General features: G+C 47.4%; 1 protein-coding gene across 1 annotated transcript in view; it reads right to left on the reverse strand.

Moving 5' to 3' along the window:
- Positions 1–16442, reverse strand: part of JPH3 (junctophilin 3) — a 79153-nt gene that overhangs the window by 7576 nt on the left and 55135 nt on the right. Inside the window, exon 3 of the mRNA XM_063141293.1 lies at positions 5296–5420. Coding sequence (XP_062997363.1) covers positions 5296–5420 — 125 coding nt within the window. The remainder of the gene's footprint in view (positions 1–5295; positions 5421–16442) is intronic.

Below are 16442 nucleotides of genomic sequence, written 5' to 3' on the forward strand. Positions count from 1 at the left end.
TTTTTTGTACATGGAATGGGAGAAGACACCATCTCATCCCTCACCTCAGGCTACAAAACACCCTGAGCCAGCCCTGAGATTCTACAAGTTCTTTGGGGTGCATCTTAACAGAGAGACTCAGTAGACTTTTTCCAAGTGAAATGAACGATTTATTTCTCAGTCCCAGAGGGATGCATTGCATTAATATGTTTAAGGTTGCATTTTGAAATAGTCTTTTTCCTAATTTTGGTTTGGATCTATCTCTTTTTAAAAAATTATTTTAAATTGTTGCTTTTAGAACTCACAAAATTCTAAATGATGCGTTTTGTCACTCCTTGTCTTTTTAACACCCAAACTCACATTTCCATTTGAGTCCTGACATTCCTCTAATTGCCATTATTATTATTATTATTATTATTATTATTATTATTATTATTATTATTATTATTATTATTATTATTTTTATATACTGCCCCATAGCTGAAGCTCTCTGGGTGGTATATAAATGTAATAAATACATGTAATCTTGCATATAGATAAAAAAAAACCTAATATCAAATGACTATAAGCGTACATCACTTCTTTGACATTATGAGGACGATTTTGTTATTGTTTGACTCAAATTTGCAACCTGCAGGTTTGGGGGAACTAATGAAACAAGGGATCCTGTTTTCATCTACTTAATTTTTTCTTGAGACTCCATTTGGCATGTTAGGATTTTTGTTTTTTGTTTTAATGCACCCAAAATTGGAATGTGAAACAAAAACCTTCCTAAATGCAAAAGCATTGGAAACAAGGAAAGGAACCTCTCGTGCAAAGCACTTGAGTCATTGCTGACTCCTAGAGGGACGCCTGCTTTTGCTGACGTTTTCTTGGCAGACTTTGTAGTGGGGTGGTTTGCCATTGCCTTCCCCAGTCATGGTTACCTTTCCCCCAGCTAGCTGGGTACTCATTTTACTGACCTCGGAAGGATGGAAGGCTGAGTCGACCTGAGCCGGCTGCCTGAGAACCAGCTTTCACTGGGATCGAACTCAGGCCGTGGGGAGAGTTTCGACTGCAGTAACTGCTGCTTTACCTCTCTGTGCCACACGAGGCTATTGGAAACAAACTCTAATACAAACAGCATTCTGCAGTCAAAGCCTAGAAGCTGGTAGAAAAAAAAATGTACTGGATGAAAAGTCTTTTCAAGAGATTATGTTTAAAGAGAAGAACTCCCTTGGCAATGGGAGGTATAGATAGCAAACAAGCTCAGGGCTTCTAAGAGCCCCTGGGACTCAAGGAGACCTGTTAAAATGTTCAGATCTCTGATATCCGGATCACAGCTCTGTGAGGGAGTGATAACCCAGGGGGATGTTGATGTCAGAATCGCATCTTCTCTGAAGACAGGCTTGTTCCTACACTGGATTTGCTATCTGATTTGCAGTGCAAATGGAAGGATAGCACATAAGCATCCTTCCTGGGCCCTTGGTGAAAAAGCCAGGTCTCAGTGTCAGCCGTCATTCCAACTTGTGGCACTTGTTATCCTATTTGTAGGCTGCCTTTATCATACTGTGACATTTAAACACACACACACACACCCCACTCATTGCATCCTTGTACACTGACTCTTCATTCTATATGTTTAAAACAAGACATATAATGATTTGTACAGATGTACAAAATTTTAGTGGAGGGTGGAATATTTCATCTGTATCCATTTTTCCCAAACTGGTGCCCTCCACATGTGTTGGATTATAACTCCCATCATCCCCAGCCAACATGAAAGCTTCCTAACTGTCGGCAAAGGTTTTATTTATTTATTGCAGCCTTCCCCAACGTGGTACTTTGCAGATGTTTCGGACCATAACTCTCTTCAGCCCACCCTTGCGGTCTAGTAGGGCCATCGAGTCCAACCCCCTGCTCAATGCAGGAATCCACCCTAAAGCATCCCTGACAGATGGTTGTCCAGCTGGCCTCTAGTGTGGGAGAGCCCACAACCTCTCTAGGTAACTGATTCCATTGTCGTACTGCTCTAACAGTCAGGAAGTTTTTCCTGATGTCCAGCTGGAATCTGGCTTCCTGTAACTTCAGCCCGTTATTCCGTGTCCTGCACTCTGGGGTGATGGAGAAGAGATCTTGGCCGTCCTCTGTGTGACAACCTTTTAAGCATTTGAAGAGTGCTCTCATGTCTCCCCTCAATCTTCTCTTCTCCAGGCTAAACATGCCCAGTTCTTTCAGTCTCTCTTCATCCCTCCCTGATCCCAGGATCCCCTGTGCATCATGTGGACGCGCAGGGACGATCCTGGGGATCGCCCCAGGATAAAGCCCCGTCTAGCTATGGCTGCAGGAACACACACACACACACAGGCCATTCACACTGCTAAGCCAAACACAATTGCAATAAAAAATCTGGAGTAGCTCTCAGGATCCAAGCCTCTTGGTTGATTTTGACATCACTTTGCTGTTCCCTCAGCCCTCCTCAAAAACAATCCCGTGGGTTGCTTGTTTGTTTGTTTACCTGTTGTCCCTGAATGAACAACGCCTTTTTATTTTTAATAAACCTGACAAATTCCTTAGCACAGCAAGGGAAGCATTGCACGGAACATCACGTCGCTCTACAAGCCCCAAAGGGCACCAGGATGCTTTCAACACTGCTTGTAAACTGAGCTAACGCTCCCTCCCACTTCTGAGAAAGCGTGGCTGGCTGAAGCTTGTGTTTACTCCTTCTGACAATGCACAGTGTGGTGACGGGTAAAGGCGCCCCGTCTCTCTCCCTCCCCTCCCCTCTCCCCTGTGCAAAAGACCCCAAATACGACTGCACCAAATACCTAAACATTCCCTAACAGATGCTTTCTTACACTGATGCAAATAGCAACTCAGCGGAATTGTACTCAGGATCACGCTGGCGCCCTCCTGCACAATCAGACCTATCCCTTTTCCCTCCCACACTCTCTCCAGTGTATCATACCAGCATCTGATTTGTAAACTGAAAGGTTCTGGGGCTTAAATCTATCTAAAAGACTGTAAATTTGTGTGGGCTTCACCAGGATGTCCAATGCCAGCCCTCCATCCTGCAACATATAAAGTGAAAATGAATGACATGACTCCTGAGCATGTGCAGAGCACCTTTCCTTCACATCTGGGAGTGGGGGCTTCCATTACCAGTGAGCTTTATCACACCAGCGTTATACTGTGCAAACACTGCGAATTGCATGCAAAGGACTCCGAAGTTTCCCACCTTATAATCTGCTTTGATTGTGAAGGACTCCCATGCATCCTGCCTTAATTGTGCAATAAAGCAAAAATATTTAGTATTTAGCCCCTACTTTTTGAGCGTATCTTCCGAGCCGCCGCTGGGGCGCAGGAGCAGGATTTTAAACAAATGCTTACATCTGCGTAAGCTTTAAAGCTAAAGATACCAAAATTGGCACAGTGATAGATATTAGGGAGAGCTTTAAGCAAACCAAATTTGAATTGAATTGGGTCATCCGTTGATTTTTTATGATTTTTTTTTTACATTTCCCCCCTTAAACTCACTTCCTGGTATGCAAAGGATCGCTGTCACCCGGTAGCAAAAACAACAACTGCGAAAGCTTAGCTTTCCCAAGGCTTTCCAATAACTTCCCAAGGCTTTCTATCCACTTCCTCATTTTGGGGGCACTCGGGATGTTCCGTCCTTGGCAAGTTATTGAACAGGGGGTTGATAGGGGATCAGGTGCTTCCTGAATGGGGGAGCCTGAGCATGATGTTTTGTCCCAATCCTGCAAACGCCCAGCGCTTCAGAGGTGAAACAGCGCCACTGCTTGGGTAGAACGACTGCAGCAGGATGGGGGGGGGGCAGTGAGTCAAATGGCACACAATAGGTTAATAAGCCACTCACCGTAATTTATTAGCCCGCTCGTGTGGCAAGGGATCGTGGACTATTTTAAAAATAAGCTACTGTCAGTAGCTTATCAACCCATCATGGGCTATCATGACATTCGAACGCAGCCGTTGCGTCATCTTACCTACCTATCTGGACACTAAAGTGATCATTTGATGTTTTTGTCCAGGTGCCCCCACCAAACGAGGTGAGGCGGGTGGCAACAAGAGAGCGGCATTTTCAGCAGGGGCAGCCCGGTTGCAGAATGCTCTCGCCGAAGAAGCTCACCAACATCATCACCTTTTTATTCTCCCAGGCATTTTAAGCACCGTTTTCAGTGTTTTTAAAACACTGCACTTTTATTGCTGCCGGTTTGGTCTGGGTTTCACGTGCTGTAGTATTTTTACTCTTTGTTTGGTTTTACTGCGTGCTTGGTTTTATCCATTGTTTTACTGTTTATATTCTATGTTTTTAATGTGGTGTTGGAGGAAAATGCTGAGAGTGCCTTGGACTGCAAGAAGATCAAACCAGTCCATACTCCAGGAAATAAAGCCAGACTGCTCACTTGAGGGAGTGGTATTAAAGGCAAAACGGAAGTACTTTGGCCACATAATGAGAAGACAGGACACCCTGGAGAAGAGGCTGATGCTAGGGAAAGTGGAAGGCAAAAGGAAGAGGGGCCGACCAAGGGCAAGATGGAGGGATGATATTCTGGAGGTGACGGATTCGACCTTGGGGGAGCTAGGGGTGGCGACGGCCGACAGAAAGCTCTGGCGTGGGCTGGTCCATGAAGTCACGAAGAGTCAGAAGCGACTGAACGAATAAACAACAAACATCGCCCAGAGAACTTGGGTTCTTGGGAGAGTTAAGAGTACGCTAAATTAAACAAACAAATGAGGCAGTCCCTCTCTGCCCTAGAAGCTCTACGCCATAATCTCAGGTGTGTGGGAGCATCGTGGACAGAAGGAGCTTAGTGTATCCTGCGGCCTTTAAGAAATAGCGAAATTGTGTATCACGATAACTTGAGTTCTCCACTGATGAAACCCCAATTTGGTGCCATGAATAAATGAAGCAAACGATGCAGCGGGAGTTCGGGTGAAACGTTCTGGGATGGCTTCCTCTCGCTGGTATAGACCCAACCAAGGTTGCTAATGCCATGCCAGGATGTGCCAAACAGGACTGAGAAGGCTGGGATTGTGGCCATACAGGTGGAAAACTAAGGACTCAAAAGAAGAGGGGGAAGCAGGGCAGGAGGACCAGGGAGAGCCTGACATGGGTGGTGATGTCACCTGCCACCTGCCATAGGTGTCACCTGCCACCGCCCTGAGAATTCTCTGTTTCCTCTGAACTTGGCTGAAATCCACTGGTGACAGACCTAGGAGGATCCCCATAAAGAATGGTTTGCTCCATCTCATGGCAGGCTCATCCCTGCACAGGCACTCAGAGAGAGGATGAAGTCTGTGGCTTGTACTGACCGTTTTCCCTGTGCTGGAAGGAAGGCGAAAACTCTTTGGCAGTGATCCTGGCAATTCGAGCCTCCTCCTGCGCTTTCTGTGCTGCCGTCATCGCCGCGTCTGCCTTCGCCCGGGAATGGGATGTCCTGCGAAAAAACAGGAGACAAAAAGCAATACCGGTCATTGCCTTCCAGCTGCAGCCTTTCTTTGGGGGGGCGGCGTGGCTATGGGGACTGTCATGATGAGCGTCTGCACTTCAAAAATTCACCGCTACACCTTTGGTAGGAAAGGGTGAGCTGTAATGCCAAAACATAAAGGAAGGATTCACACACACACACACACCCTCCACCCAAGCCTTGACACCATTTTCTTAACAGATGCTGCGTCTAGAATAAATGTTTTCCTCTGTAGCAGCGGATGGTGCTGTTGTGACTTTTAAGTGGCAATGAGGCAGTCTGGCATCAGAGACTTACAAGGGCTTAACAGTAAGTCCCACTTCTCAGAGAAGCCTGGGAATTGTAGTCCTTCAAGGACTACACTCAAGGAAATTCCCAATCTTCTTTGGGGAAATCCCTGAGAGTTCAATGGGTGAAAAAGCAACGTGTATTTATAGTGGAGATAGACTGTGGTGTCAGTAACACCAACAGAGTTATAGATGCTATTTTTATTTTTAAGATCAACAATGCATCATGTGGAATCTTAAAAACTAACAAATCTATCACAGCATGACCTATCTTCATGAGACGCACAGCGAATCATAGAATCATAGAATAGCAGAGTTGGAAGGGACCTACAAGGCCATCGAGTCCAACCCCCTGCTCAATACAGGAATCCACCCTAAAGCATCCCTGACAGATGGTTGTCCAGCTGCCTCTTGAAGGCCTCTAGTGTGGGAGAGCCCACAACCTCCCTAGGTAACTGATTCCATTGTCATACTACTCTAACAGTCAGGAAGTTTTTCCTGATGTCCAGCCGGAATCTGGCTTCCTTTAACTTGAGTCCATTATTCCGTGTCCTGCAGTCTGGGATGATCGAGAAGAGATCCTGGCCCTCCTCTGTGTGACAACCTTTCAAGTATTTGAAGAGTGCTCTCATGTCTCCCCTCAAACTTCTCTTCTCCAGGCTAAACATGCCCAGTTCTTTCAGTCTCTCTTCATAGGGCTTTGTTTCCGGACCCCTGATCATCCTGGTTGCCCTCCTCTGAACATGCGCCAGCTTGTCTGCATCCTTATTGAATTGTGGAGCCCAGAACTGGACGCAATACTGGACGAAGTATACTGGACGAAGACAGAGAAGGGCCAGGATCTCTTGTTGATCCTCCCAGAGTGCAAGACACGGAACAATAGGCTCAAGTTACAGGAAGCCAGATTCCGGCTGGACATCAGGAAACCACGGGGAATGCTGAGCAAAGGTGACACCAACAGAAACAACAGCATCCAAACACCAGCTTTTCTTCATGTGAAATATCACCGGAAGGTATGCTCAGAAGACCCAGGGGTCCCTGCCTCCTCCTAGCTGAGGGACGGAACCATTTCCATTAGCAATATAATAGTCCAATTAGCATCTCTTTACAATGCCAGCTGTTCCCTGCTGGTTGCCTTGGCTTCAGACAGAGTTCCTGCAGGCCTCCTCTCCAGGGAAAGAAATCCTGAACTTCTCCTGCTTCAGGGAAAAGGTTCCTCAGCCAGATTCCACAAATCAACCAATGTCAAGCCTATGTGGACCCCGCCTCCCTTTCAAGACAGGATATAAAGCTTGCATTCTTCGTTTGCCCTACAAGAAGTCAGTGTGGTTGTAAGAAGGAGCGAAATGCAGAATTAAGACGGTGATCCATTATACACGGCCTCATCACCAGTATCGGCAGCACCGCAAATAAATGCAAGCAATCCATTTAGTGCTTGCAAAGTGCGTTTGCTCCACAAAGCACTTAACGGCCGTCTGCTTTTGTATAGGTGCTCCGTACAGAGTGTGCATTTGCTCATCTTCTTAATTCCCCTGTTAATTGCTTGACTTTATTTTCCGTGTAAAGCAGGTTCTCCGACATGACACGTACCCGCTGCTTAATCACTTTTCACCTGCTTCCACGTGCCCTCCAAGCTGTCGACGTCTGTGTGGCGGACGCCAACTTTAAATCGAGCAGGTGCCTGAAAGGCATCAGGGGAAAGGCTTCAGTCTTGCCTCGGCTTAAGAGTGGCAGAACAAAAGTGGCCAGGGATTTTTCTTTCTTTATTGACAAGATTTATACACCACTCCCCATCCAGGACTGTGGAGATGGCTGGCACTTCAAAATTCACCACGACACCCCTGTGAGAGAGCCGTGTTGTGACACAGCGGGAGGAAGCCCAAAATGTCTTGGGGACACTTTGATATAGAAGAAAATGCCAGCCTGACACTCAATTCTGCAACTCTGGACGGTGAGCACTTCTGGATGGAAATGTCACTGGGTGTAATTGCAACTCTTGCAACAATTGATGCCAGCTTGTGGCATTCATCAATGGCCCAGAGCAGTCTTCTCAAACATGGTGCCCTCTGGACATGTTGGATTAACTCCCAGCATGCTAGGAGTTGTAGTCTAGTTCCTCAAGTTAAAGGAAGCCAGATTCCGGCTGGACATCAGGAAAAACTTCCTGACTGTTAGAGCAGTACGACAATGGAACCAGTGACCTAGGGAGGTTGTGGGCTCTCCCACACTGGAGGCCTTCAAGAGGCAGCTGGACAACCATCTGTCGGGGATGCTTTAGGGTGGATTCCTGCATTGAGCAGGGGGTTGGACTCGATGGCCTTGTAGGCCCCTTCCAACTCTGCTATTCTATGATTCTGTAATTCTATGATCTGGAGAGCACCAGGTTGGGGGAAGCCTTCCTGACCCTAACTCAGGAGTGTGGAACATCTGGCAATCCAGATATTGTCGGACTACACCTTCCATGATCCCTCACCATTGGCTATGCTGGCTAATGGGAGCTGCAGTCAGGGCCGGTGCCAGATTATTTTGCGCCCTAGGCAAGCGAGTGGCTTCCAGCTGGATGCACCGTTCCGAAGCCGCCCCCCGCCCCAGCGTCCTGGCTTCGAAGCCAGCACCTGGCCAAAAGCCACTCCTGGCTTCGAAGCCAGGACGCTGGGGGTGGGGGGTGGCTTCAGAATGGCGCGCCCGGAAGCCACTCTCCCAGAGCCGCTGTGGGAGAGCGGCTTCCGGGCGTGCCGTTCGGTGCCCCCTTACTTTGGCGCTCCACGCCGCTGCCTGAGCTGCCTCTATGGCAGCGCCAGCCCTGGCTGCAGTCCAAAACATCCCAAACACCACACAGTGGTGGATTAAACGGCCCTGTGTGTTACTTCAGCTGTGATGCAGTAATGTTCCTCCCTCCCACCAAACTGGCATTCCAGACTTGCCAGCTGCTTCTACATTCCTGATATGTTAGAATATTTGCAAACTGTGATTAAAAGAAATAAAAATACTCTGAGCAGGTGCGGCTTTGCATGGTAGGCTCACTTAAGTCACAGCGCCATCCGGATGAAAGGCATAAAATGGAGTTTGCTTCTGCTGCCCTGTTGCTCTCTGGGCGTCTGTCTGAGGGACCTCTGGGCTGGAGGGCTGAGAGCCCTAGATGCAACGCAGGTGCCACACGTTTCCCACCCGGGGTCTAAGAAGTCACAGCTATGGGCCAATCCACATTTCAATGGTGAGTGCACTTCCTGTGCGTGGGAGGTGCACACCGGAGAACGGCACAGAAGAAAAGTCAAAACAGCCTCGATAAGAGGCATGTAGCACTGAGAAGCTGCACACGTTGCACAACCACGTGATGCATTGCTCACTGGACTGCACCATTGCACAGTGCAGTTGTGGGGTGTGTTTGGATAGTCTTCAACCCAACCCCAAAAAAGCCAACCACATCTTTCCACCGTATGGATTGGTCTCAGACTTAATCATGACTAGAGGACACTCCCTGAACATTGATGAGACTTAAGTTAGTCAGGATTAACTTTTCATATTGATGTCAATGGATCTGCTCTTGGCATGACTAAGTCTGGACAAAGGCCACAGAAGACTAGCCGGTCAGGGGAAAAGGTTAGGGTAGAACTCTCCTCTCAGACACACTGTTTTCATATACGCAAGGCACAATCCCATGCATGTTTAGACAAAAAAAATCAAGAGCCAGTGTGGTGTAGTGGCTAAAGTGTTGGAATGGGAGTCAGGAGATCCGAGTTCTAGTCTGCACTCTGCCATGGAAGCCCACTGGGTGACTTTTGGCCAGTCACAGACTCTCAGCCCAACCTACCTCACAGGGTTGTTGTTGTGAGGATAAAATGGAGGAAGATTATGTACACCACCTTGGGTTCCTTGGAGGAAGAAAGGCAGGATATAAATGCAACAATAAATAAAATAAAATAAATAAAATGATGTCCTAAAACTTCCAGCATGTCTCAGCTAGCCATGCTAAAATCCTGCCTCCTTACCACGGCTTCTGCTTCTGGTTTCTTCATGGGATAAAGATCAGCTCCTTTGCATGGGCGGGCATGGGCTTTGAATCGAATTGACCTTTTCTCGGTAAATTATTTGTGTTTTCTATATGTTTCATTATACAGCCACTAGATGGCGATGCCGATATTTTTAATGATCCTTGCTTATCGGGTTATCTCCAATCTTTTTGAAAAAGGGATAAAGGGGGGAAAGCGCAGGAGACTTGATGACATTGTGTAAAATAGGGTGACCCTATGAAAAGGAGGACAGGGTATCTTTAACGGTTGTATTGAAAAGGAAATTTCAGCAAGTGTCATTTGTATATATGGAGAACCTGGGGAAATTTCCTCTTCATCACAACAGTTAAAGCTGCAGGAGCCCTGCCCTCTTTTAAATCTGGCCACTCTAGTATAGCTCCTGCGCCTTTAACTGTTGTGATGAATCCGGAATTTCATCAGGTTCTCCATATATACAAATGACACCTGCTGAAATTCCCTTTTCTATGCCACTGTTAAAGATACAGGAGCCCTGTCCTCCTTTTCAGATGGTCACCCTATGTAAAGGACCTGCAAACTTCCATGAGTGACTAATCACAAGTGTACAGTAAATCACTTGTGAAGAAATACTTTTATGTGCAGATAAGCTGAGATGTCTTGCAACAGGCTACTACAGTTTTTTGGTAAGAATCACAGATTTCATGCCACTTTGCACCCCCAACCTCCCCCCACACACACCTCTCTCTCTCTTTCTCTCTCATATAGTCCATTGTTCGTTTATTATACTGATAATCTTCTGATAATTCTATAGTATATGCCTGTGGGGTGATATTAATTTAGATTGTTATGAATGTATAACAACAGGATCTCCTCTCCTTACCATACGTAAGTAGCAGCACTGAAGGTAACCTATTGTGTTAGCGGGATTCCATGACAAAGCCAATGCTTGGTTGCTAGTTTGAAGTAGTAGTAACCAGGTAGATGCTCATTACCTGCAGCTCGGGTGGTGGTATGCCTGTGGTTAACTAGAAAACAAGCTTTTTGCAAAGGCTGGTATGCCTCTCTCTGCCAAAATAAGCATCCTCTAGCCTTCCAGGAAGAACTATCGAAATAAGAGGTTAATCTCTTCCTTTGATATAAACACCACACTAATAGCAAAAGCTGCCTTAGCCTGCTGACTATTTCTGCAGAGCAACGGAAGCAACATCCCCCTTAGCTGAACAACACAGGCTCATTGTGAGGATAAAAGCTAGTTTGCTATGTGTTTTCCTCATTCTTCATTTCATTAACCCTCACTTGTCCCCTGACAAGTAAGCTGTGTACAGCTCAGGAGTCTGCCGTTTGAGAGCAGGGCATTCAAGTTGAACACTCTAACCACTACAGCATACTGTCTAAATGTTATGTAAATTGCTGTCCTCTGCTCCTCTGTTTAGGTGATTCATAGATGGCTACCCTAACCTTTAGGGGAGCAAAGGCAGCCATTTTGTGGTAGTGGTCAGGACTGTTTCTCTAGGGTGACCCTATGAAAAGGAGGACAGGGCTCCTGTATCTTTAACAGTTGTATTGAAAAGGAAATTTCAGCAGGTGTCATTTGTATACATGGAGAACCTGGTGAAATTTCCTCTTCATCACAGCAGTTAACACTGCAGGTGCCCTGCCCTCTTTTAAATCTGGTCACTCTAGTATAGCTTCTGCAGCTTTAACTGCAGTGATGAAGAGGGAATTTCACCAGGTTCTCCTTGTGTAGCGCAGAGTGGTAAGCGGCAGTTACTGCAGCCGAAACTCTCCCCATGGCCTGAGTTCGATCCCAGCAGACGCTGGTTCTCAGGCAACCGGCTCAGGTCGACTCAGGCTTCCATCCTTCCGAGGTCGGTAAAATGAGTACCCAGATAGCTGGGGGAAAGGTAAACACGACTGGGGAAGGCAATGGCAAACCACCCCACTACAAAGTCTGCCAAGAAAACGTCAGCAAAAGCAGGCGTCCCTCTAGGAGTCAGCAATGACTCAAGTGCTTGCACGAGAGGTTCCTTTCCTTTCCTCCTTCTCCATATATACAAATGACACCTGCTGAAATTTCCTCTTCATCCCAACAGTTAAAGCTGCAGGTGCCCTGCCCTCTTTTAAATCTGGTCACTCTAGTATAGCTCCTGCATCTTTAACTGTTGCAATGAAGAGGGAATTTCACCAGGTGCTGCATGCATATGAATGACACCTGCTGAAATTCCCTTTTCTATGCAATTGTTAAAGATACAGGAGCCCGGTCCTCCTTTTCATAGGGTCACCCTAACAAACTATACTCTGCGCATAGTAGTAGATGCACAGGAGCAGACAATGGTCAGCTGGGCGCCAGCAGGGCTGATACATACCCAGTGGTCATGCCAACAAGCCTTCAGTTTTGCTGGGTCATCCCTTCAAAAGTATACAAACAGCGAAGGAGTTAACACCCGGGTGACTCCATTGCATAGATTACCAGCCGGCTAGTGTTCTCCTTGGGGATTTTTCGCTGGTTCCATGGAAACCACTCTGTCTTTCAGGTCAATATGCAGTCAGGTAGTTTTTAAGGCACGCATCTCAATCTTCCTGTTGCAGGGAGGGGGGACGGACGTTTCCTTCCACTGCAGAGTCATGGGTGGTGCCGTGTTAAAGTAGTCTAGCTCTCACACATTATATACCACTTCACACTTGAAGGCTAGGGGCTCACGGGATGAAATACTTCTCCATGAATTGTGTGGGTCAGAGAGATTCTTTCCTATACATAAAGAACTAGTACGTTTAGCAAAAGTTAAACTCAGTGATGAAGCACCTGCGTTGCATTCAGAAGGAACCGGGTTAAATACCCGGCAGCGTCTCCAGGTAAAGCTGAAACCCTGGAAAACCGCTGCTGCCAGCCCGTGTTGACAATAGTGCTGGACCAATGGTCTGACTCAAAAGAAGGCATCTTCAATGCTCCTATCTCTACAGTTGGAAGTCCAGGCTTAGATTTACATCTTGATGCTGCAGAACTGATCCACAGGTGTGCTCATATTTCAGGGATGTTGGAAGTTTGTCACCACAAGGGCAGTATTCCATTTCTGAGAAGGGGCTGGAGGCCAGAGGCCGGAGGCCAGTGGTGGGTGGGGCCAAGAATCCAGCCCCTGCCCCCCCCCCACCCACACACACGTGCACAAAATCTCATCGTTATTAATGTACAATGCTCTGCCCTTAGGTCGACTCAGAAAGAAGCCACATCAAGCACAGCTGAGTTCTCTCCAAGGACATTGCTAGATTCTTAAAAGATCTGGGGCACAGGGCCATAACGCAGATTTACAAGTGGTTTATAGATGTCCGAGTTGAAGCGGGGATCAGTGCACACCTCTGTGTGTGTGTGCGTGTATGAAACCACTGATCATTTGGTGGTTCCCTGGTTGACTCTGTCCTCATTCTAAAAGGTCTAAATGCCCGTAGAATCATAGAATCATAGAATAGTAGAGTTGGAAGGGGCCTATAAGGCCATCGAGTCCAACCCTCTGCTCAATGCAGGAATCCTCCCTACAGCATCCCTGACAGATGCTTGTCCAGCTGCCTCTTGAAGGCCTCTAGTGTGAGAGAGCCCACAACCTCCCTAGGCAACTGATTCCATTGTCGCACTGCTCTAACAGTCAGGAAGTTTTTCCTGATGTCCAGCTGGAATCTGGCTTCCTGTCACTTGAGCCCGTTATTCCGTGTCCTGCACTCTGGGAGGATCGAGAAGAGATCCTGGCCCTCCTCTGTGTGACAACCTCTTAAGTATTTGAAGAGTGCTATCATGTCTCCCCTCAACCTTCTCTTCTCCAGGCTAAACATGCCCAGTTCTTTCAGTCTCTCTTCATAGGGCTTTGTTTCCAGACCCCTGATCATCCTGGTCGCTCTCCTCTGAACACGCTCCAGCTTGTCTGCGTCCTTCTTGAATTGTGGAGCCCAGAACTTCCGAAGGCTCAGTTAGTAGCAGCAAGTGCTTTAAAGTAAAATATGCTGGCATTTGGGGTATTTGGGCCCTTTCCCTTTTTTCATGGGCCCTGCCCACTCTTGGAAGACACCCCTCCCCCAAAGAACTTCCCCAAAACTGAATTCAGCCTTCTGAGATACAAGATGAGAAGAAGGAGTAGACAATGCAAAACAAATGTGTGTTTTTTAAAAAGGGGGGATGAAGCCTACCCACCACCCTACCCCACCCCACAACTGAGATGTCCAGTTGTCCAGACACGGCTTGGGTTTATTTGCTACCATGAAGAGGCAAAGGGCTGTTTAGCCTCAGTGGACGGCTCTTGCAGAACTTCCCTTTTGAAGCATCCTTTTGCGATGTCAGGCAGTTGCCATGGAGACGGGTCCCTTTGCCTAAAGGAGGGGAGAGGCAACAGGTGCAGGAGAGCTTTCTGGAGCCAAATCTACAAAGTCATCTGTTTTCCTGGAGAGCTGGCTTGGAAACGAAGCAACGAAAGGCACAAATGGGACTGGATTGGGGTGAGGGGGAGAGAGAGAGAGAGAGAGAGGAGAGAAACCTGCAAGGGGTGAAATATCAGCATCCAGGGAATCATTCCAAATTTGGGCTCATGCCATTTACATTGGAAGGTGCCTGACAATATTGTGCATGGTATAGGGAATGTGAACAGGGAGACATTTTTCTCCCTCTCTCAAAATACTAGAACCCAAAGGGGTCACATCCCATGAAACTGATTGGTGGGAGATCCAGGACAAATAAAAGAAAGGACTTCTTCACACAGCGCATAGTTAAATTACGGAACTCACTATCACAAGATGTAGTGATGGACACCAATTTGGATGGCTTCAAAAGAGGGTAGGATAAATTCCTGGAGGCAAAGGCTATATCAATGGCTACTAGCCCTGATGGTTCTGTGCTATCTCCAGTATTCGAGGCAATAAGCCTGTGTGCACCAGTTGTTGGGGAACATAGGCGGGAGGGTGCTGTTGCACCATGTCCTGCTTGTTCCTCCCTGGCCGTTGGCTGGTTGGCCACTGTGTGAACAGAGTGCTGGACGAGATGGACCCTTGGTCTGATCCAGCATCAGGGCTGTTCTGATGTTCTTATCTGAATGTGTTGAAGAGGGGAAGGGGAAGTAAACGCCACGGTTAATCATGGCTATGCAATGAATCTCTGCACTAACGGGAGCAGAAGGCAAGAGGCCGGCAGGGCGTGCCCCCTATATGAAGTAACCCTCCCCAAAGAATATCAGATAGCCTGCAAGGGGCCTGCTAATGGCCCGGTGTGTCTGTGCGCAGCCATAACCTGGCTTGGGATCAATATCTCTGGAAAGACAGTGGAGGAGCTCTGTTCCTGCCTCTGTCCTGGCTCCGTGGCAAACCCCCTCTCCTGGTCTTTTAGGTTTTGTCTGGAAACAATCGATCGGGTAGGTAGCTTGATCTTCTCCAGGCTCTGGCTGGAGGATGCAAACAGGGGCTGAATTATTAATTGCCACTGCAGGCGCCCTGGCTTCTCTCTGCAGCTTTAAGCAGGAGTCTGTTCAGGAAGAGGGAGGAGGCAAGAAGAGAGGGAACACGCTTGATCGCCATCCTGCCTGCAAAGGATCACCCTGGCGGGTTAACGGGAAGCAAAGATGCAAGCTAATTTTAATTCCAGCAGGTGTGGTTTTTCAGATGCTTGCCGACTCTCAGAGGTGTTGATCTTGCCCTCTTTTATGGCTGGCAATCTTATACAAGCCATTGCATGCTACACTGGGCCCATTCAGATGACGCCTTACCATGACTTTAACCATGGTGGTTAAGCCAGAAAGCCAGGCCGTGTTCAGAAGACACCTTAAACCATGGCTTTAACCGCAGTGATTAAGGCTTTTTTGCTTTATAAACTATGGCTAAAGCCGTGGTTTAAGGTGTCTTCTGAACATGGCCCGGCTTTCTGGCTTAACCATCATGGTTAAAGCCATGGTTTAAGGTGTCTTCTGAACATGGCCTGGCTTTCTGGTTTAACCATCATGGTTAAAGCCATGGTTTAAGGTGTCTTCTGAACGGGGCCACTCTCTGATAAAGGACACCAAAAGTACACAGGAGCCAATGTACTTTTGTAGACTTCAGCTCTTGTCAACTGCAGTCAGGAATCCTGGAAGTTGTTGACCAAAACATCTGGAGGACCCCAAGTTGGGGGAAGGCTGAACAAACAGTCTAACAAGTACTTTGAATCCTCCACTCACCGGGATCTGAGTTCAAAGTAGAAAGGATCAGGAGTACAAAACAAAACATGTGCTCCTCTTTCTGAACAGTTTGTTGAGATGAAATAACCAGAACTGTTCAGGCCAGGAATATAGGAAGCTGACTTTATACTGAGTCAGACCATGGGTCCATCTAGCCCAGGCGGCACTGACTGGCAGCCGTTCTCCAGGGTTTCAGGCAAGATTCTTTCTGAGCCCCCCTACCTGATGAGGAGGGGGATTGAACTTGGGACCTAATGTATGCACAGCAAGGGCTCTGCCACTGAGCTACAGCCCCTCCCAACACCGTAAGAAAAGCGAGGAGGTCTGCACCACGCCTTGCCACCCCTTTCTTTACTCTCTGTCTCATCCTGATCTTATTTCTCCATACTCGATTGATCCAGGGTTTGTAGACAGTGCTGCTATCAACTCCCAAAGGTGCTCTCTCTCTCTCTCGCTCTCTCTCTCCCTCTCCCTCTCTCCCTCTCTCTGTCTGCCCTTTCTTTCCCAGGGTCTAGCAACCTTGCAGACATGTCA

Source organism: Elgaria multicarinata, chromosome 14 (genome assembly GCF_023053635.1).
Source record: "Elgaria multicarinata webbii isolate HBS135686 ecotype San Diego chromosome 14, rElgMul1.1.pri, whole genome shotgun sequence".
Classification (NCBI taxonomy): domain Eukaryota; kingdom Metazoa; phylum Chordata; class Lepidosauria; order Squamata; family Anguidae; genus Elgaria; species Elgaria multicarinata.